At 56.0% G+C, this 22,006-nt stretch overlaps 1 protein-coding gene across 5 annotated transcripts in view; it reads right to left on the bottom strand.

Moving 5' to 3' along the window:
• Positions 1 to 682: 682 nt before the first annotated feature.
• The window catches only part of NOL4L (nucleolar protein 4 like), a 126,192-nt gene continuing 104,868 nt past the window's right edge, over positions 683 to 22,006 (bottom strand). For 4 of the 5 annotated variants that reach the window (XM_019748479.3, XM_074318242.2, XM_019748485.3 and 1 more), the window contains 6 exons: positions 13,065 to 13,342; positions 10,642 to 10,827; positions 10,373 to 10,564; positions 10,027 to 10,149; positions 9,425 to 9,626; positions 683 to 5,254 (listed from right to left, as the gene is read on the bottom strand). In XM_019748479.3, the coding sequence (XP_019604038.1) occupies positions 5,034 to 5,254; positions 9,425 to 9,626; positions 10,027 to 10,149; positions 10,373 to 10,564; positions 10,642 to 10,827; positions 13,065 to 13,342 (1,202 nt within the window). In that variant the 3' untranslated portion in view covers positions 683 to 5,033. The remainder of the gene's footprint in view (positions 5,255 to 9,424; positions 9,627 to 10,026; positions 10,150 to 10,372; positions 10,565 to 10,641; positions 10,828 to 13,064; positions 13,343 to 22,006) is intronic. The other variant, XM_019748480.3, reaches the window with a different exon arrangement.

Raw genomic sequence — 22,006 nt, 5'->3', positions numbered from 1 at the left:
AAGTTTTCTTTTAAAGTTTAACCTAAATGATACATGTAGGATGAGAAAGTCTGTGCACAAGTAAACATCTTTGGAAAAAGCGGCCCTTTTGTTTCCTTCAAGGTGGGATCTGGGGTTTTGGGTCGAGTGGTACGTCAGGTAGTGAAGGTTCAAGAATGGTGTCTCGTCAGTTTTTCAAGCCAGCGCTGGCTCGCTCGCTCGCTCAGGGATTGTTACAGGAGTTTGGTTTCAGTCAGTGAAGAGCTGAGCCCTGGGGTGAGGGGAGTGGGAAGGGCACGGTGTGCAGGCAGACGGCTGCATTTAAGACCTTGCTTGGTCACTGGCTGAATTTAGGCGAGGCGTGTCCCCATAGCGCCCCTGCTAACTCATCCATAGGTGGGGCAAGGGCACCTCCCTGGGAAGGTGACCATGAGATTTTCACATGGGGCCCGCCTGTGTTTGGCACCTGGTGAGCACCAGTGAAGGCTCGTTTCTTTCCCTTTCTAAGGGGCTAGGTGCTAAAGGGAAGGACAAGTTCATCTGTTCCAGAAAATTGACGGAGGACCTTCCGTGTGCTAGCTTTTTGGCTAGGAAAAGGTAGAATCTAGTAGTAGAAAGGTGTGTCAGTGCCAAACTGGATTTAGAAGGAAGAAGTCTAGCTGGTAGTGCTGCTGTAGAGAGGACACAGTGGAAATAAAGCATGTGATTTGTTATTCAGTGTTTATTAAGTAGATTCAGTCTTATATATGATATACAGATTCAAAAGAAAAAGGATTCCACATACTTATGAAATCAGTGCATTTAGCAAGTAATACCATGGAGATAACAGCTCGATTAACAGCTCATTGGTCTTTTGTTAAGTGAGGGGAGAGGGAGTTGGCCTGTGCTAGTCATTCCACAAACAAAACAGAATTTAGTTGCATCACATAGAGAAGACACAGTCTAAGAATTAAAATATTAAGCCACATTTACTGGAAAAACTCACTATATAGAACACAAAGAATTTTTATAGAGCATTGAGGAGGAAGTCCCCACCTGCTTAGAAGAGCCACGTTAAGTTGCATAGGTGCATATCTGTAAAAATATAATTTAGAGGTGAAGCCATTGATTAAGTAATAAAGAGTCACCTTTAAAAGTTGGTGCCATCCACTCTTTGCCTCAAGTGCCATATGCTTATCGTCTGCAGCCCCCCTGCCCGTCTCCAGAGGTGATGCCTCGTGCACAGGCTGCCTCCAGGGGGGAACCTGCAGAAATGCTTGTGCCATCTGCACTGGAGTCTTACAATCTCATCTCATGCGGAACATGCGCTCTTCCAAAACGTGTCTGAATTAGGACTGAGGACCCCTGGAGTTGTCCTGAAATCCTGAGAGGCTTGACCCTGAAGGTCACATGAGTCACCGTGACTTTCCTATTCTCAGGCTGCCAGGAGAACATACCCATCCCCCGCTCCGCAGCCAAGTTCTCCTTTCCCTTTTCATCTGTCCGCAGCACATCACCCACCAGCGGCCACAGCAAGTCTGTTCTGACCCCTGCTTCTCAGCGGCCCACGTGATAGACGCATATGGGCCCTCTGCCATGCGGAGATTTTTCTGAGCTTAGAAAAGTGTTTTTCAGCAAATCTGAGTTCTGTGTGGTATAGGTTTTCTGTTTTTGTTTTTAGGTGGAAACGTAGGTAAAAAGTGAGAGGTTTTTGTTTTGTGGCTTTGCTAAGCAGGTGGGCGTAGTGAGGTTCCCCTTCCTCCTCAGGATCGAGTCTTGCAGAACACACAGGGACGGGGGCATCTGTACATGTAAACAGTACACTTTCACTGAGTCCAAAATTAGGAGCAAAAATACAAAGGTTCACATTGGTCTTAGGTAGATACAGGCGAAAAAGGATTGAGCTGTTTAGCTCAGAAACAACAAAAACAAAGTTTCTAAAGCACCACTAAATTATATAAAAATCAGACCATGGACGGATTGAAACTGGTATTCTGGTGAAATACTTTACTATCTTGTAAAAAGTTTTACAAAAATTACAAATTAAAAGTATCAACCCTCTGAGTTCAAAGCAGCATTTTGAAAATGAACTGGTAGTTAATCCTATAACCACCCCTGGAGTCCTAAGTGGCCCTTGGGAATAGGGATGGTGGGGTTCCACCTGTTTGAAATCCTCTAAAACCGTACTAGCCCCTGCCTATCCCCCCCCCCATGCTGTCCTTGGGTGTACACTGTCCGCTTGTACGAGTGGTGAGGGTAAATGAATTTCAGATGCGTTACAGTAGTTCTGCTCTAGGTGATCTGCCAACTAAGACCAATCCCCGTTCTCCTGATTGCATCCTTCTCTCGGGATTAGCCCCCTGCGAAGACTCTGGAATTGGTGTGTTCTACTCTCCCATTACCTTTTTAACTCTGGATCCCAAGTGACTGATTTGTGCCCTGAGGCCCTCCCTCCATAAGAATTTTAAATGGCTGTGGGGCAGGGCTTTGGGAGCAGGCAGTCCCTGGGGTGAGGGTGGGAGGGCTGGGGCGGGGTTCAGCGGAACCAGCTCGGATGCTCCCCATGTCAGGAGGAGAGGGACTGGGTTGAAGCTGCATCTTTTAAAAGAAAAGCAAAACAGAACAAGTTCCCTGACTGAGCTAGCTAATGGAATCCTGTTTCCACACAGTAACTTGCTCCTGATTCTGCCATGTCCAGGACTTCAGGTGAAGCTTCGCTGCGAAGGAGCCCACCCGAAAGGTGGGGTCGACACGACAGTCCCATCCTGGGGGGCTGCTGGAAGCCCCAGTGGACTAGTACCAGTGGCATTCCTTTCCTTTCTCTTTAAAACACATTGAAACTCTGCTCTTACCGCAGTACTAGGTCGGCTGAAGGTGGTCAGGGCAGCCTGAACTCAGAAAAACACGACTTCAAACTGTAGCTTATACTGATCTTTCGATCTAATCCCTTGTGTGGTGGTGGCGGGAGCCCCTTCCCCAGTCTTTCTCACTCCGTTCTGTTAAGAGCAAACCATTCGTGCCTGGCTTGGGTACTGCCTCTGGGAGGAGAAATGACATGTTAAGCAATTGGTATCAAGAATTCTAAGGTGGCGATTGTCTCTGCCAGTTTTTAACATTAAGATTTTCACAAATTGCCTGGGGTAACATTTTGCAAAAGATCTACTGATTACTTTGTAATATTGTTCACACACAAAAATAAATATTTACACAAATTCAAACGTCAGGGAGTGTACTGAGCAGGGGGTGCTAGCTGTGTGGATGGCTGGGATGTGGGAGGCCTTGGGCACTGGAATTTGTGCTGTGCTAAGGGGAGTCTCGGGTGTCCTGGCCCTGACCGGAGGAGGCCTGGGGGTGGGTCCGATGGAAGGCAGAGGTGGTGTGGGGGGTGCAGTGTTGGAGGCCACTTGAGAGAGAAAAGACCACCCCCAACCTCTAGGGACTGGAAGTAAGCATGGGGTGGGGCAGCCTACCTTTCAGTGTTTAGGGATCTGAGGCAGGTGGGGCACCCACACTGGAGCCCCACCCCTGCCCCTCCTGAGGGTGGTTTGCCACAGTGCCAGGAGGCAGTTGGCTGCAGAGAAGCTGGTTTGGGAAGGGGTGCCTGCTCTGGGGTCAAGTGGTTCTCTGTGGCTGTCCCAGGGTCCACTCGGCCCTGGCTCCCCTGGGGCCTCTGCTCTCGGGGAGGAAAGGCAACAGAGGGCTTCTGCCAGCTCTGGGCAGGGGCGGGCAGCAGAGAGCTGCTGTCATGGCTACGGAGTGTTGCATGGGGAGGCCCCGTGGGCCTTCTGAGGTCTGGATGAATCCCTGGTTTTAGCAGCACTGGTAGGTATTGCACTGAGCAAGAGGAAGTGCCTATCGGGAGGAAGGAAACCAGGCCAGCCATTTCTTCTGCCTTTTTTCACACTCCAGGGATTATGGGTTTCTTCTAGGACAGATTCCTCCAGAAGAAGGGCTGGTCCTAGGAAAACCCAAGTGGCTTTTCCACTTCTGTTGATGGTCCCATTTCCACCATGGGAGCAGGGGCTGGGCGCTGCAGTCCGCCTAGGAGCTTCTCATTTGGTGGCTGGCTGCCTGACAGCCAAGGGCTCATCACCCTGAAGAAACGGCGCCTTCCCAGTAGGTATCTGAGGGCCCCAGGGTCTGTGGAGAAGTGTTCAACCTGGCTCCCGGGGGAGGGCCCTGCTGACTGGCTGCCATCCCCCAGCACTCAGTCCTGTCTAGCAGCTGGGAGGGCCGGGGCCAGGGCCCTCTCTGGGCTCCAGCTCCTGCCACCCATCTGGACTTACCTCCCAGGCAGACACACTGTGTGGGGGAATTGGGAGACAGCCATTCAGAACAGGCTCAGAGCACATCCTGGAAAAAGCCCCCGCTGGAGTGTGAGGTAGAATACAGGTGGCCGTGGCTGGGGCTTCTGTGGAATGTGGGGGTGGGAGATGGGGGGAGCCATATGTGTTTGCTTTGCAATGGGTATGGGTGAGGTCCTCCTGCTTGGCGGTGCTGGGCACTCAGAGATAGCCAGCCTGGCGCCCGCCCCCCCGCAGCCCCCGCCCGTGCCAGTGTAGTGATATGGAATGTTAGGTCACAGGGAGACATCCTTCTGATCAGACAGACACAGACTGGCAATCTGTACAAACACAAAAGAATCCATTTTCAGAAAAATAAATTACTAAGGGGAGAGGAAGAAAAGGGTCCACTTTGTTTTTCTTAATAAATATGCAATTCTGCTCACCTAAGACTTGAAAGGTAATTATCTGGGGGTGGGATTCTAACATCAGGGTCCACAAAGATGATTCTAAATAGAGCTGCGGCCCCAGCGCCTTGTCAGGGGATCCCCAGCCCTTCCAAAGCTGCCCCATTGGCCTCTTCCAAGCAGGTCAGAGCACCCGTGTGGTGAGATTCCAAAAAAAAGTGTCCTTGTGCCCAAAGTCTCAGGTGCTTGGAGTGTGGCTAGAAACAACTTTTTTGGATCCCACCTCTTTCAAAAAACAAAATGTACCAACTGGTGAGGCAGGAAGCCGGGTCCAGGGCGGTGTCCGCCTCCTTTCCTAGGATAGTGCACTCCAGGTGCCGCGGGGTCAGTTCTGCTGTAAAATGAGGTTTTCCAGTTCATCTGCTGAACGCAGCAGGAAGGCGGCAGACTCTCGGTAGCCGGCGATGAGCTGCCGTACAGCGCTGATCTCCGTGGGGCTGAGCTGGGCGGCGGGCATGGCCCTGCTGGTGCTGTTGCTGGCGGGCGTGGGCGTGGGCGTGGTGGAGGTGGTGCAGGCCCCACCTTTCATGCTGAGGTCCGTGGGTCCTGCAGAGAGAGAGGGAGTGAGGGGGGCGCGGACACCTCGCATGGCACCTGGGAGGTGCCCTCATCCTTTACGTCGTCTGGAGGCCTGCTGTGGGTCAGGCACTTGGGCCTGAGGCCAGTCTGCCTGGTTGGTTGGACCCCTAGTGCTTAGAATGGGGCCTGGTACCAGCGGATGAGACGTGGGGTTCTCCATTAACCCTTAGGGAGATCCCGCAAGGAAGGTCTTGAGACCTGTTGTCACTGGGTGACAGGTGGAAGAAGCCGAGGCCTGGCGGGTGAGGTCTGCCCAAGGTCACACGGCGAAGGTGTGCACGTGGCTCTATTCAGCGCAGGGTGGCATGCGACAGGGTGCGTGTGTTGGCGTCAGACAGGGAACAGGGCTCCCTGGCACCGACCACACCTCTGCTGCTGTCTGAGGACCGTCAGGTAGATGGTACTCCCCCAATAGGCACGCAGCCCGGTTCTGGTCACCAGGTAAGGAAGCCTTGTGGCAGAGGAACGTCCCTGACTCTCCCCGACGTGGTGAGCAGAGCTTTGGGAACTGATGGTATCGAGAAGACAGGCTGTCAGCGTGTCTGGTGGGAGTGCACGTGTGATGGGCAGGGGCCTGATGTGTGAGAGGGACAAGTGTGCAGAGTCCCCCGAGTCGAGAGTCGAGCCACAGAAGACCAGAAGAACTACACGCACGTGTGTGCTCAGACAGGGAAGGGGCTTCCAGCCAGCTCCCTGCTTGGCTGTGGGAAAGAAGCGGGGCCAGAGCAGCCAGGCTGGGACGGAAGCGCAGCAGATGTTCAGCCTATCTCAGGAGCCGTGGCACCTGGGACAGGAGTGCGAGGTGGGTCAGGACGGTGAGGGCAGGCCCCAGGTACCGTCCTGAGACATCCGCTCCCCTTTGCCCTTGGACAGTGGCAGTAAGAGGGAGCCTAACTAACGTCTTCTTCACCACCCCAGGCCCTGTCTCCCCGCCTTTCCCAAGCAGCTCTGTGGGCTTGGCTGCTGGCTTTGGAACCAGGCGAGCCTGGCCTGCAGGCCCACTCTGCCACTCTACAGGCCATTTGCTAACCTTCCTGAGCCTGGTCTCTCGTCTGCAACACGAAGCGGCTGTTGTGGGGCTGAGCCATGCCTGTGAAACCCTCCGAACGGCCAGCGTTTCTCAGCCGTTAGAGGCCCACCGGGGAAGGGAAGGGCTTCCAGACAGGTGTCAGCCTTTCTGAATGGGCTCCCAGGAGACTTGGATGCTCCTGGAATTTGAAAAGCATTCTTTTGAGGTGTTCAGCAGGAAAACAGCCAAGAAGTGAGGACCTAGGGCGGGGGGAGCTGGAGTTTCCATAGGGAGGCCTTCTCTGACCCCGCCAGGCCCGTCCCCAGTCCCTCCACGTACTGCCCGCATGCAGACTTTATTGTACATGGTGTGTAAAGCTGCGCTCAGTTATCAGCCATCTCTCCACTACCCCGTAGCTCCTGGTGGTGGTTTCACTCAGTGCCTCTGCAGGGCTAGTTTTGATACTGCTATAAAGAGCGATGAACAAGCTCTTGTCACTGGAGACATCTAGACGGGACGTAACATCCTAAGAGAAATTATGGAAACTCGACTGCTGTTAAAAGGAAGCTGGTGCAGCTCCCAAATGGGGAAGGAAGTTGGAGTCTAAGATGGGACAGTGTGTCACGGGGTTATTTCCTCTCTAACTAGAGAACATGGGTGTCAGGAAGGAGGTCCTAGGAGCTGCCTTGCTGAGGAACATCCTTGGAATTGAGTCAAGAGAACAGTTAAGTCCGTTAAAATGAAACACAGGATGAAGGAGAGGGGCTGTGACTTGCTGAAAACAGCAGCCAAGTAGGCAGCTGATTCTCATGTTGGTCAAATGAGAGGCTGGGAGCAGGGGCACCTGTGCTGGCTCCCAGTCCCGTCCAGACAATGCTTGGGGACGGCAGAGGAAGGCCGGAGCTACCTGCCACAGGTGTTGTGCTGGCCCTGGGCTTCCTCTCTCCCACCTCCGTCCCCAAGTCTTGTCCTCGTCACCCCTGTGCTCAGAGCTGTCCTTAGTCTCTCCTGGGCTGTAGCTACAGCACAGAAAGGAGAATGTCCCTGTTTCCTTCAGCCAATCTGATCTGGAGCCACCCTCCCTCCAGCTCCAGTTACAGGAGGACGCTCAGGTTGCCAGGTGGTTGCTGGCGGGGCCGGAGCAGCAGGAGATGCCCAGCACCCCAGGCAAGGCAGGCAGAGCCCGATTCTATCTAAGCTGATTTGCATCTCCAGATGACAACCTAATGAGCAAAGTGAGGTGCTCTGAGCCACTAGTACAGCTGCCCAACCCAGGTAGCAAACCGACTGAACGATCATTTAGAGGCTGCTGTTGGGGAGGGCAGGCGACCTGGGAGCCCTGCAGCCACGCAGCTGCTTGTTGCTTTCCTCCAACTGCTGGACTCAAACCCAGTGCCCACAGGACATGCTGCCCAAGGCAAGGAGGTAAAGGAGATCTCTGCCTTAGTGACCTCAGTATCCACCTCTAAGGAACCGGGGCACTCACAGAGACTGAGGCTCAAGGAGGTGCAGAGCCAGTAGCCTCCCTGGCAGGTGTGAACAGGGCATGCAGCAGGCCCAGGGCCCTCAAGAGGCTGCAGCAGTCCCGACAGCTGCAGCCCTGAGACAGGCCATGTTGCGTGGCGCCAGGTGGAGGCTTATCACCATCACTTGTGGCCTGCAAAGGACTGGGCCCCAGACGCCCCAGGAATAAGGGCTTCTAACCTCCCTGTCCTGGGACCTGTCTTCAGATACACATTTACAGGGTCCCCACTCAGGACTGTCAGATGGCTCTTCTTTCTGGAAGGAAAGCGGCCCGCCTGGTAGAGCCATTCCACCCCTCGCTGCAGCCAGCCACCCTGGCCTCAGTTTCAGGGATTAGGGCCAACAGCCTCTTATTTTAGGTTACGAGGCATTAGGGAGAGATGAGCAGTTAAGCCCAGGCAGGAATCTTCCAGGGACTTGCACATACTTCCTGGGGGTGGGCAGTTGAGTGGAAGGTGCCTGGGCTTTCTGCCATGAGCAGGGACCAGTACCCCCCTCGCTGCCCAGGGACACCCAGGGGTCTCCTGCAGTCAAGGGCTTGAGAAGAATTCTCAGCCATGTTCAGCCAAGACCTAGAACCAGGGTTCCCCGGCCCGTGGGTGGCACCCTTCTCCAACCTAGTCCTCAAGCAGCAGCGTGGTGTCACCCTCAGCTCTTCCCCTCCCCCTAGCCTTTGAGTGACCCCAAAAGTACACTGCTTCTGCCTCTTGCCCTCTGCGTTCAAATCTCACAAGGGCAGACTGCACAATTCACAGCTTCCATTGCTTAAAACCTATCAGTGCACCGAGAACAAAAGCCTGGCCGAAGAGGCCCTGAGATCACTCCCGCCATCCTTGCCATCCTGAAGCCACTAGGCTGCTTCCACCAGTGGGATCGGCTCTTCCCCTGCCACACCCACACCCACCCCAGCCCCCGTGTGAATGGGCCTGAGGTCCCCGCTCAGGGTATCACCTGACCCCACGGGGAGGTTTCTATCTTTCTAGGGACTGTTTCTCCAATACTGGTCTATGTCCTGTTGGCATCAGAGTTGCCTCGGAAGAGTTACAGGGAGCATCTGAGGAATCACGGCCCCAGGTGACCTCGAAGGGGCCAGGGCTGAGGCCCAACACCCAAATGAAAGAACTGTCATCTCACAAGTGAGGTCCTGAGCTGAGGCCTGGAGAGGGAGGTGACCTACCTGGAGCCACTTGGCAGGCCAGCCAGGCTGCAGCAGAACTGGGCCAGGCTTGGGCCAAACCTTGGCTCCACCACTGTGTCACTGGGCCTTGGTCAGCGTGGGTAAACGGGAGCGTGGTGGGTGTGAAGAGGACACAGCTCGGGTAAAGAGCAGGGCCTGGCTGCACTCAGGGCTCACAGGGGCCTTGACGGGGAGGGTAGCCAGAGAGAGGCCCGGCAGTGCAACAAACGAAGACGCCTCCTTGGAGACGAGACAGGAGAGAGTAGGCTTTTTGTTTTAATCACTTGAAGTCTTGTTTTCCAGTTTAAGGAGTGGTTAAGATTATGAGATGGAAAGGGTCCCTGTACCATGAAGGAGTCACTTTACCCCCTTCCCAAGGCTGCAGGGTAGACCAGCCGGGTGCCAAACTGGGAGCCAGCGCACTCACCATTACTGTGATTTCCTGTTTGCAGGGAGGCAGGGGGCTGCAGGTTGCTGCCCAAGGCCCCGTAACCACGGTAACTGTAGTTGAGGCCGCCGTTGACATACACAGGGTCCTGGGAGTAGGAGGAGGCTGGCAGTGAGTAGGTGGAGTGGGTGATGGCTGCGGTGTCACGAGAGTGCTGCTTGTCCAGGGCTATGGGCTCGTCCTGCAGTGGGGAGGGAGGTGCTAGGGAACCAAAGGGGCAGCAAGGCCCAACCCCTGTCCCTGGACGAAGGCTGCAGGACTCTGCTCCCCCTCCCTGCTCACCTCACCCAGGGCCCAGCTCTGCTCATCTCTCTGCTGGGCAGATTTGATCTGTTCCTGCCCCACTAAAAACCCTTCCAGAGTCCTTGGGCTGAAGCCTAGATGCTCTTCCTGGGTCTGCAGGGCCTTGGCGACCGAGCCCCTGCGCCTCCCACCCCAGCACCCTTGCCCCCTCGGTAGCTCCACCACCCTCAGGACGGCTCTCCCTGCTCCCTCTGCACTTAGGGCCCCAGTGTCTGTGGAATGACTGATGTCCACCTGCCCGGGAGTGACCCTCGCAGCGGCCGGCAGGGAGCAGGTACCTGCGAGGACTGGTAGATCTCTAGGCGCATCCTTTTGGCTGCTTTTCTTGTCTCGCTCTCACAGGCGGCTGCCAGGATGTTTTCTGCCATGGCCGAGGTCAGGTGGGGAGGCGTGGGTCTGGTCTGCAAGTGAATGGGGACAGAGCAGTGTTGGGCTTACAGAGAGCCTGCCCTAGTGGTGGATGGTGCAGAGCTGGGCTTTGGGCTCTGGCACGTCATCTGTGGAGCTGGGACATCTTTCTGGGCCTCAGTTCCCGCCTCGGTGCCAGCTTCCGGGGCTTGGGGAGCATGATGGGTAAAGTGTCCGGCTAGAGGTCAGTGGCAGTGCTGCAGGGCAAGGGCTCACCATCTCCATGCCGTTCTTCTTCATGCGCCGGCAGGACTTGAGGTATGTGCGAATGCGCTTGCGGGCCCGCTCCTGGAACTCGGGGAACTGCCGGCTGCAGGACTCGATGATGGCCTGGATCTTCTCCTTGGGCTGCTTGGAGATGGGCACCATGCGGTCCAGGTTCTCGTCCACAAAGAGACGCACGAACATCTGCGGGAGACACAGGCTGTGGGAAGGGCTGGGCCTGGCTGCCGCCCCCGCCCGACCCAGCGCCCGCGGGCACTCACGTTGAACGCCTTCAGGCGCTCGGGGTCCACGCCCTCCGAGTCGTTCATCTTGTCATTATCCTCGTGATCGTCATGCTCGTCGTCGTCGTCATCTGCTGGGGGAGCCCGGCCCACAGTCAGGTCCTCAGGGCAGCCGCTGACCTCGGTCTTGATGGAGTCGTAGCTCCCCGAACTATAGGGGGGGGACTGAGAGAAGGCAGGGGTCAGACCAGGTCCACTCATCGTCTCTGACAGGCCCTGTGAGCTGGGGAACTAGGATGAGCCACAGCTGCAAGGCCCCACGCAGGTCCCCTTCTCTCCCCACTCCCTTCACCTGTGAAACGGGGACAGCAGTGCTGCTGTCCCCTCCCCGGGCAGCTGCAGTAAGGACTGCCCATGACAGCACACGCACAAGCCTGGTGCCCTGGGAGGCGCTGAGTGGAGGGTGCTCATGGTTTACTCAGCAGCAAGCCCACACCACGCGAGGCACAGGCAGACACAGAAGGCGTGCCCATCACCAGCCAGCCTCTCCTGGTTGTGCCCAGATCTCTTCTGGCTTCAGGGGTCTCCTCCCTGATACCCAAGGGACTACAACCCTGAGTTGATGACCGAGCTGTCACAAAAACAGCAAGTGTGGTGTCTGTTGGGGAGGAGGAACAGATGGCTGGGAGAGGGAACCAGCCAAGGTGACAGGTCCATTAGGCAAAGTGCATTCCCAAAGCTCCCGATCTGGGGTTCTCCTGTCTGCCACTGTCCGCAGGGAGACATCATGAGCCCCAGTGTAGAGTGTGTGTCGAAAGGGGAACAGGGAACCAGGTGCAAGTCACCAGGCATTCATCCCATCTTACAGCAGAGAAGGGACCCAGCCCTTTACTCCCACCCACACCACCCCCATCTAGAATACACTCCCCATTCTTCTCCCCCCCGTTTTCTCCATCTTTTTCACCCTCCACAGCTCCTACCCCCTGACCCCGGCCCCCGGCTCCTGCCCTGAACAGGCTCCGTGAGGCCCACTGTCATTTGTCTTTTAGAAAGTTTGCATCTTTGGTAAGTCCTGACTTCACTCACTGGGATCCTCACTAGCAGTGTCCTGGAAACGTGGTCCCTGCCCTCAAGGAGGTGGGCATCTAGCAGGTGGTCGAGTCCAGGAAACAAACAGCTACAGGGTGAAACCCTGCAATGTGGTCACGTGGTGGCCCGGAAAGGGATCACAGCTCTTGCTGACGAATCAATGGAAAAAGATAGACACTGAATGGCGCCCTGACCCAAAGCAGCTGCCACCACCAGGCTTCCCTGTGACATGTCCGTAGGGATCAGCCTCCCCAGGGCCTCTTGCTGCCTTATGCGGGCTTGGAACAGAGAGTCAAAAGACCACCTGTGCAAGTCATATTCGCAAGCTGCTCCTTAGCCAATCCTCTGCCAGCATCAGAGGAAACAGAGAAACTGTAAGATGCCAGCTGTTGGTGGCATTCGTGCTCCCATCTCACTTGCTCGGCCCACACATGTGGCCATGGTGGCAAACTCTCCCTTTCCAGCTCTTTGCTCACTATGGACAGCAGCTATGCCTGTTCCTTGAACGCAGTCAAAGAGGGAACGGCTTTGCTTTGGCCAGTGCCCACTCCATGGCCTGAGCTCAGACACAGACAACTAAACACCGAGCCATTTGTACAGAACTTTCCCATGAGATGCCATCAGAGGCAAGCAGCAGCCCCCCACCCCATCCCCCTGCACAAGAGAAAACAGGGTGAGGGAGAGGAAGGAACCTGCGTAGGGGCACATGGCTGGAGTCCAGGCATGGAGGGCTCTAGGAAGGCACCTCTGGCCCCCCGCCCTGGCAGGAGAAAATACTCCCAGGAGCGCTCATGTGCTCAGTGCTGCACTGCAGGAAACCTCAGTGGCCCGGAGGCAGCTTGCAGAAGTATGAGGGGAGGCCTCAGATAGCAGGGGGAGTGCCAAATGGTGGGGACACCTGCCCTGCCCACCTTCTCTCACCCCCCATCGGCCTGGCCTATTTACATCCCTTGGGCCATAAACAAAGGCCTTACCCCTTTTCTGCATCATCTGTAAAATGCAGAGTAGCCACAAAACGTGAGGCCTTGGGCCTGTGTGTTGGATGTGGCCACTTGCTGTTATTCACAGCAGACTGTCCTGGGTGTGGAGAGGGACAGACCACACCTCACCCACCCCCTCTTCCAAAGCATCGGCCATCAACCCCACTTCACAGATGGGCACGCAGGCTCAGAGAAGCGAGGGCCTTGCTGAGGTCGCACAGAGTGGTCTCCCGTTCCAGAGCCTCCCCAGGAAAATGATGGCAGAGCAGCCACGGCCACCCCCTGACTTGGCGTCAACCCTGGGCACATCGAGTTTCATTTCAGCCTTGCACACCCTTACATGTCCAGGAAGAAACAGGCTCAGGTGGGCCCGTGGCCCGCAGCCCCACACACCTCAGGGGTGGTCTTCACCCCGTACTTGACACGGCTCCGCAATCCATCGGCGCTGCAGCCGTCTGAGGGGTAGGAGGGCGTGCCAAGCACCGCGCCTGGCGGCAGCTTATCACACAGGTTGATGGGCTGATCCTCAGCGGTGGCCGTGAAGTCCATGGGGGCCACAGCGCCGTTGCCATTCATCTCGGGGAAGGCGGGGTCACCCTGCGTGCTGCTCGATGTGGATGGGTTCAGGGTGGAGGAGCCATTGCCGCTGCCACTCTCAGAGGAGGAGTCGTCTGAAACAAGAGGCTTGGGTGTGAGACCCCACCCCAGCACGTACTGTCCCCTAAGACTCCCTGGAGTATCGTGGCCACAGGGAGGACGTGTCCCGTGTTATCCTCACAAACATCCCTGGCTGGAGGTGAGCCTAGCTGCCCCTCTTGGAGGCTCCAAGAGGCCAGCCCTGCTCAAACCCGAGGTGAAGGTAGGGTCCCTCTGCCACAAACTGAGGCCACTGGGTCCAGAGTGGCCACAGAGTGTGCAAAGGGTGCGGTGGTCTCCTGTACTCCACACCCACAAATGCTACATCCAGGCTCACGGGAGGCCCAGCTTCAAGGGCCTGGAAGTGAGTGGATTCAACCTCAAGTCTGACCAGCCTGCTGCCTGCCAGAGGTCGTTGGACACCCCCAGAAGCTGCTTGGGGCCTGGCCAGTGCCCCCTTCTTCCTCCAGCTCACTGCAACCTTGCCCCTTCACACCCTCTTCCCACAGGAACCCCTCCCCACAGCAGGCCCTGGAATTTCTCCTTTCTCTGCCTGAGGAAGGGATGGCTCCATTATAACCCTGCCAGTTACCCACTCCCTCACTGCAAGCAGGCCCAGCCCAATCCCGGCAACCTAATGGCATCCCCCAGATCTGCGGTCTGTGCATAACCCAGTAACCTTGGATACCCGGAGACAGGGCTGCTGGGTCTGGGGTATGCATCCCCTACACCTCAATGGGCCATCCCTGCTTTCATGAGGTGACAGCTCAACAAAGCTCTGCCAAGGGCGCCCCCTGCTGCAGAGAGCATAGCATTGCCTAGGAGATGCAGGGGAACAAACTTTAACTGGTAGGCCAGACATTTTCAGATAAATTCCAGGCCCTTCTGCCCCACCCAGCCTCCTGCTTGAGCACCTGAGACGGCAGAGACCGAGGCTACACTTGAGCTCCCGGGTCACTGTCAGGTGAGTACCATGTGGTTCCTGTGCGGGCTCTGCACCTGCACCCAGAGCGGGTAGGGGAAGGTTGGGCACAGTGAGCCGTCCTTCCCCCCCCTCCCCCAGTCGCGGCCAGGGTCGGGCAGGACCCCACCCCCACCCTCTCAGCGGCAGATTATGAAGATTTAGTCCCTGGTGCTGGGCACTGGGCACGCGCGCCTCCAGAGCGTCCCCATGGCGACCGAGCGGCTCTACAGCCCCAACCAATCGCTGGCTGGCTGGGGGCGGGGCCGGGCTGCCCATCAAGCAGCCGGGGCCCTGGTCAGAGGGGGATGGGAAAGGCCTAGGCACAGTGGCACCCCTCCCCCTTGGCTACCGCAGGTCCCCTGGGCTAGGGTGTACCCCCCTCCTCTGGGCAGCCACCGATCTTCCATCCTTCTGCAGGGCAGCTCAAGTCTCTGCTCAAAGCCTCCCCCACCACTCCCCCCTCACTTAGCTATACCCCAGAGTCTCCAGGCCTGCGGTCTTGCTACTTCTGGGACCACACTGCCCCTCCCCTCCTCCTTCATCACAGATGGGTCTGGTTTTCTTCTTTCAGTATCTCCAGCACCAATCTAGACGTCTGTGGAATTCACAAATTACCCAGCAGTATTTACTGAGCACCTACTGTGTGTTGGCCCTGTCTGTCTCAGCTAGGAAACACAGTGACTACAACGTATAAAGTAAATGGGCCACCAACTACCCTCCAACTTGCAGACCACACCCATGCCCTCCACCCACCCAGTCCAGCCTCCTTGGCTGTCCTCCCTCTTCAGCACCCCAGCTCCCCTCCATAGCGCACGTTTCCACCTCACTCTTTTCCAGCACTGGCCTAATCATCCCTGCTCTGATTCCTAACCTTCCTGTTCCCCCCAGCCTGCTGAATGGAGTAGACTCCTTCCCAGTGTGTTCCTGGTCCAATGCAGCCTCCCCCCAGCCCAGGTCCCACTATACTGGCCACCTCAGACCTCACATCTCCAGACCTTGCTTGGGCTCTGCTGTCTGCCTGCCATGTTGCTTCCAGCTCAGTAAATTGTCAGTCAACCTTCCAGGCCTGACTCGGAGCTACCTCCTCAGAGCAGCCTCCTTCCTCTTCTGTCCCCAGAAAGGAGGGACTCAGCCCTGCCTGGTGCCTTTTCCACCAAGGGATCCTTTGTGCTTCCTTCTCCTGGCCCAGGGGTGGTCCTGAGAGCTGCCCACCTCCCATCAGGGCAGGGCCTATTGCCCAAAAGGCCCCACACCCGAGGATCAGGAGCCTCTGCCGGGCCAGGGAGTTGGTGGGCAAGGATGGATACCTATACTGGCCACCGTCTGAGCTCCTCTGAGCTCTGGCAGGTGCCCACCTGTTTGACCTTGGAAGGCCATGTCTTCCTCCTCTGGAAGGAAGGCTTGCTAGGAGGGTCAACGGGCACACAGAGAGCCGTCCCTGCTGCATGGCCATGAGGCCCACGGCCCCCTGCGGTGCCACATCCTGCACACCCAGAGGCAGCACCCCAACCACCGGCCTCCCCATCCAGGTTTTCTTCCAGGAGTATGAACCCCTTGCCCTGTGTTTCCTCAGTTGTGAGCATGGAGGAGACTCAGGTATTACGAGGAAACACAGGCAGGCGCTCCTAGCTCCGGAGCCTGGGGTGGCGGCTCAGACTCTCGAGCTGCCAACGCCCTTGCCCCAAGGCTGTGGACTTGGGCTGCCCAGCCAGGGAGCCTCAAGTGCTGGCTCCAGCTGGTACCCCCCTCCCACTACTCAGATGCCACCCCAGTCTGGTAAGGGAAGGGCTGCCCAGACCTCATGTGGCCACCCATTCCAAGTTTTTAGAAGAAACTGGAAATCCGCAACATAAATATCTACACTTTAAAATACTGGTGACTGACTGACATTGTTTACATTTTGAAAAACTGCCACATAAATGGGTAAACAAAATTTTGTCTGTCCATGCAACAGAACGTTATTCAGCCATAAAAAGGAATGAAATTCTGACACATGTTACAACATAGGTAAACTCTGAAAACATTATGCTAAGTGAAATAAGCCAGATACAACAGGACAAACACTGAGTGAGTCCATTTATATGCAGTATCTACACAGGCACATTCATAGACACAGAAAATATATCAGGGGTTACTGGGGCTGGAGGGAGGGGGGATGGGAGTGATTACTAACAGATACGGAGATTTCATTCAGAGTGATTCAAACTCTACAGTAAGTCCTCACTTAAAGTCATGGTAAGTTCTTGGAAACTGCTACTTTAAGTGAAATGACGTATAAGGAAACCAACTTTACCAGAGACTGATTGATATAAATAAGAGAGTTAAGTTCCTCTGGCATATTTTTGGTCACAAAAACATCACCAAACTTCTAAATAAAGACCCAAAACACTTCTAATATTAAACACTGAAATCAGTGTGAACTACATGTACACTTAAGAAAGATTAATAAAAACACGAGAATTATTTTCCAACATGCTTATTCTAGTTCAGGTCATGGGTGGCTGGAGCAAACCCATGGAAACCCATGCAAACTCCACACAGACAGTGGCCCCGACTGGGAATCGATTTTTTTCTCATCAATATTATAACAAAATGACATTGAATAAAATGGAGAACATTATTCGAAGACCTGCAGTATTCTGGAAATAACGGTGCTGGTTGCACACTGTCAGTGTACTTAATACACGCTTTAAAATGGTACAAACTGCAAATTTTGTTTTACATATTTTACCACACACACACAAAAAATCCCCCCAAAACAAACCAAAAAATACCTTGAGCTGGCCAGTGGGCTCCAGTTCACAAGCTCTAATTCCTCCCATCTCATTTACCCATAGGTCAGGCCTCTCCCACCTCCACACCACACCACACCCAGCAGCAGGAAGAGCCAGCCACACACACAGCCCATGTCCGAGGGGCGAGAGAGCAGAGCCTGTGCTCCCGTCATGCTGCTCGGGCCCCTCAAGCCAGCAAGCCAACCACCCGCCTGCACGGCCTGCCCAGTGCCACCTGCTCATGGCTGCTCCCAACACAAGTTCTCTTTCTGCCAACTCGGTTTTAGGCAGAACGCAGAGGGGCTGTGGAGTGGGATAGACATGGGCTATGTCTCCTTGAAGATGCCACTTCACCTCCTGGAGCCTCAGTTTCCTTTCAAAATGGGTGTCATATCAGTAAAATAGGATTTATAAGGTGTAGACGATACCTGCTATAGAGAGCAGACACTAAAAAAAAAGTCGGTTCCCTTCACCTCACACTCTCTCACTTCGCAACGCACCTACTTCCATACACGTCATGGAACGTGGGCTTCTAGGGGCCCCTCAGAGCAGGCACCAAATCTGAGGTGGGCACAGTGAGGGCAGGAGGGAGAGAACTGCACCTGGAAGGAGCTGTTTCCACCTTTGTCCCTTCCTTTCTTGAACACCTACTGGGTGTCAGGCCCACATAGGGCACTGGGGACACTGGTGAAAAGATGAGGGTGGCCACTGTCCTGGGGGCTCATGCTCTAGCAAGCAAGAAACCAAACACAGGAGTTCTAGAGGAGACTGAGCTCTGAAAAGAGCATTCATCCCTCCATCCCCAACTCCAGCTGCGATCCTGGGCCTTTGCACTCGCTGTTCCCTCTTCTGACACCCTGGCCCTAGCTCTCTCAGGCACATTCCCTCCCCTCCAGGTCTTTGCTTATAGGTCACCTTCTCGGTAAGCCCTCCCTTGCCCAGCCTCCTACCCCCACTCTAACAATATAGACTCCTTTACCTAATTTTTCCAGAGCATTTATCACCTTCTTACATATTGTGTCTACAATCAGACCCAAGGTTAGCAGGGCTGTACTGGGTAGGCCCAGGTTGGTCCTACCTCTGCAGAAACCATGTCCCTCCATCTGGTAAGGGATCCCTCGTCTTCCAGGTGAGTACGTGCCCAGGCCTGGCTACGCGGTGCAGCCCACCACAGCGATCAGTGACAGGTCAATCTGGATGCAGAAAAGTCAGCCCTGGGGCTTCTGCTGAAGTGACTGGAAAGAAGTGTCCCCCTCGGGGCTGAGCTCACTTGGCAGGGAGCCCCATGCCTGGAAGGCAGGGCTAACAGGTTGGCATGGATGAATCCCCTAAAGCCAACCCATCTGTGCCTAAAGCCAAAGAAGGCCCTAGACTGTTCTGTTATGGGAGCCAATAATTCCCTTACTGCTGAAGCTAGTCAAGGGTGGGTTTGCATCACATGTGTCTGGTGTGGCCCTCCCCCTTACCCCTTCAGGGGCCGAGGGACTAGAGCTCAAGCTGGCTGTCTCCTTACTTCAGCCCTCGACAACCTCAGGCTGAGTCCAAAGGTGGCTGGTACCTCCAGGAGGGGCTGGCTGCAAGGCCCTCCCCTAGCGCCTAGCACAGAACCCAGCCTAGAGAGCTCACCTGTCACTGTTTGGGGACGGAAGGAACAGAAAAAAGTGTCAGCATCCCAGGCTGAGCCAGCTGGGTTCCGATCCATTCCTAATTTGTTCCTCCTCCCAACTCCCTCCAAAAAAATGTGATTTAAGAGACACACACACACACACACATACCCAAACCTATGCCCCGATGAGATGAGGCAGCCCAGGCAGGGGGCAGGTGTGGGGCCTTGCTGCCTCTCGACCTTGGGCACAGCCGCCTCCTTGGCAACTCTTATCTGCAGTCCAGGGAGTTGCCGCTGACGCCCTGCTGGGTTCTGACACTTTATGACCCTGTGAAAGAACCCAGCTGGCCCCACAGGTACCGAGGTCCTGGAATACGGGGCGGAGGAGCTGGGCCTTCAGGGGTGCAGGCCTCCAGCTTCAGGGCTCTTTGGGCAGGCGCGTGTTCTGGTGAAACCTGCCCCAGACCTGGAGCTCAAGGTGACCCTCTTGTCCCCAGCTGTACTGCTGTGCCAGGAGGCCCCTCCAGGACAGGCACCCCACCCAAGGCCAGCCTGCTGGAGCCCAGAACACTGCCAGCAGGACAAGACTGCCCCCAACCTGTGACAATGTGAGCCAGAGAGAGAAGGGTGCACTGAGGGGCCGCAGGGAAGCAGCTGGGGAATGCACCCCTTCTGAACATTTCCATAAAAGCAGGCCTCCCCAGCTCTGATCTGGGCAGGACGCAGAGCCCACCACCTGTGCCCGGAATGCCTACGGGCAGGGAAGGACTGCCATGCCCATCCATTTAACGTGGGGCAATGTGCTGCTATTCAAATGGGGGAATTAGTGATGAATGGGGGAAATTGTTCCTCTCTCTGTCCCGTCTCCAGAAGGAGACAAAAACCCCTTTTACCTCGGCAAACAATGCCCTTATGTGGGCGCCAGTGCCCCGCAGCCCGCACAAGCCTGGCTCTGTGCAAGCTGCCAATCGCCACACCGGGCTCTGCAGCCACAACCAGTGGCACCCTCTCCCAGTGGGCGACCCACGCTGGCTCCCAAGGCAGGCTAGGGAAAGGCTGGGACGGTCTGCCATCGCTGCGACCATGCATGGGCCAGGCATATGGCCGCACCAGCCCAGCAGGCCCAGTGCAGACTGCCTTCTGTGGGCAGAGGTTCGGCTGCTGGAGGCAATGCCTCCCTCCTTCGTGATCTGTCACCACAGCAGCCAGGCAGGGGAGAAAGGAGGAGCCAGGCAGGGGAGAGCAGGGGGCATCAATAATTCACACACAAAAGAGAAGGGTGGGGGGAGTGTAGAGTGCTGGAGCCAGCAGCCCCACCGTGGGCTGGGGAGGTGTGGACACCAGCAGCGGCTGGATGTCTGAAGAACCAGCCTCTTCCTCTTCCCTCAGCCACTGTGGCTTTGGGCACTGACTGCTCTGAATTTGGGGTGTGCACCTCACAGGGCTGCGCCCCCCCCCCCCGTGCCCCCCCTCCCCCCGTCTGCTTTGACAAAGGCCAGTGGCCTGGGCCGTGTTTACATGATACAGAGTTCCTGGGAGCACTAGGCTCCTGGATGGCTATCCTGCTCTTCCTCCCAGAGGGAAAGGGGAGGGCCCGGGGTCAAATGGGGGCCACTGAGAAGCTGGGTGACGCAGTGCCACTGGGATCCCACCATCCTGGGTGAGGCGATCACACTGGGCGCTTGCCCCACCATCTGGCTGCCCCTCCTGCGCACCCCGCTCCAACCCTGGGGTTCCAAGGGCTCCACTAGCCTAATGCCACCAGCCCAGGGATGCCGTCAGCACCTCTGCTCCACAGCACCCACCTTCCTGCCTTTTTGTGACTCATTTCTTAAACAGGTGCCCGCACCTGGGGCTCTGAGTCTCGAGCAGCACCGTCCAATAGGAACCGAGTGAGAGCCACCGAGGGAATTTTCAATTGCCTAGTAGCCACATTTAAAAAAGGGAAAAACATGTGGAATGAATTTTAATAACCTATTTTATTTAACCCAATATATCCAAAATATCATTTCAACAAGTCATCAATACTGTGTTAAAACAGATATTTTACATTCTCTTTTCATACTAAGTCTGAAACTCTGTGCATTTTACACATACTGTAGCATGTCTCAGTTTGCATGAGCCCTTTTCAATAGCCATCTGTGGCTACCATATTAGCCAGAACAGACTTAGATTTCCATGACTTTTCCCTAAAACTGAAATCATTTCTCTCAGTGTAGGGACCCTGATGCTGGCCCCTAAAGAGGTGCCCAAGCTGAAGAGGGAGAAGAGTTCAGGTCTTGGGGCAGGTGGCCAGAGCAGGGTTGGCGGCGGGGCACTGGGATGGGTGCCTAATTCGGTGGGGTGCACATCCAGTCTGTGTAGGCACCCAGCATACTCCTCACGCCTGATCTGCACAACCACCCCTGCAGCAGGCAGCAGGGAGGAAACTATGACTCCCAGAGGGAAGTCACTGGCCCTCGCACAGAGTGAACAGCAGAGCCCAGATGAGCCCCAGTGCTGCCTGACTCACCCCTGGTGCTCTGTCTTCTCTAGGCCTCAGTTTACCCATCTGTACTGTGGGACAGGTCCCCGTCACTGCCCCCCTTCTTGCAGCCCCTCCCCCAACACACACTGGCCAAAAATGCCCAGGGGGAAACACTCCTAGTACTAAGCCTGGGTCTGTGTCTTCCCAGGTCCGACATTCTCCCTGGCCCCACCCTCCAGGCCAAGCATAGGCAGCGAGAAATCAATGCTAATTCAATGTACAAAGCTTTAGCTGAGATGCCCACTGCACCCTCCCACCCCGAAACAAATCATGTGCTCTGAGAGCAAACAAAGCCACTTCAGGCAGCCATGTGTGAATGATTCATGGGGCATGGCCCTACCCCAGAGCCTGTGTGTGAGCGTGTGGCGTCGGAGGGCCCCTGGCAGGCCCTCTCCCAGCCCTCCCGGAAGCAGCCTGGGTTCGGTGCATCCCAGTCCTTAGGTCAGCGTGATGACGCCAACGTGGCCCCGGTCACTTCCTGGTTCCTGGGAAAGTTGCCCTTGGACAGGCTCAGGGTGGCAATGCCTCTCCTGCACACCCCTCCCCCAGCCTCCTTCCCAGCAGAGCAGGGCCTCCTCCACAAAGGATCAGTTAGCAGTTGGGGTCTACATGTGTCCTGGGCTGAGGGGCCCAAGGAGGGGCTGGGCTCTGACATCCCCGATGGTCCAGGCAATCTTCCAGGTGTGTGTGGGGGAGCCCCCTCTCCCTCACCTCTCAGGCCCTGGAGCGTGTCCTGCACTAATGCCCTCACCAGGCATCTGAGGGCCTCAAGGGGCTGACGACCCTGGCAGCCTGCACAAGGCCAGGCTGTGTGGGCCAGGCCTGCTC

This window comes from Rhinolophus sinicus, chromosome 13, assembly GCF_057876585.1.
Source record: "Rhinolophus sinicus isolate RSI-liver-muscle chromosome 13, RSI-T2T, whole genome shotgun sequence".
Classification (NCBI taxonomy): domain Eukaryota; kingdom Metazoa; phylum Chordata; class Mammalia; order Chiroptera; family Rhinolophidae; genus Rhinolophus; species Rhinolophus sinicus.
This window is presented reverse-complemented; position numbering and strand designations above follow the sequence as displayed.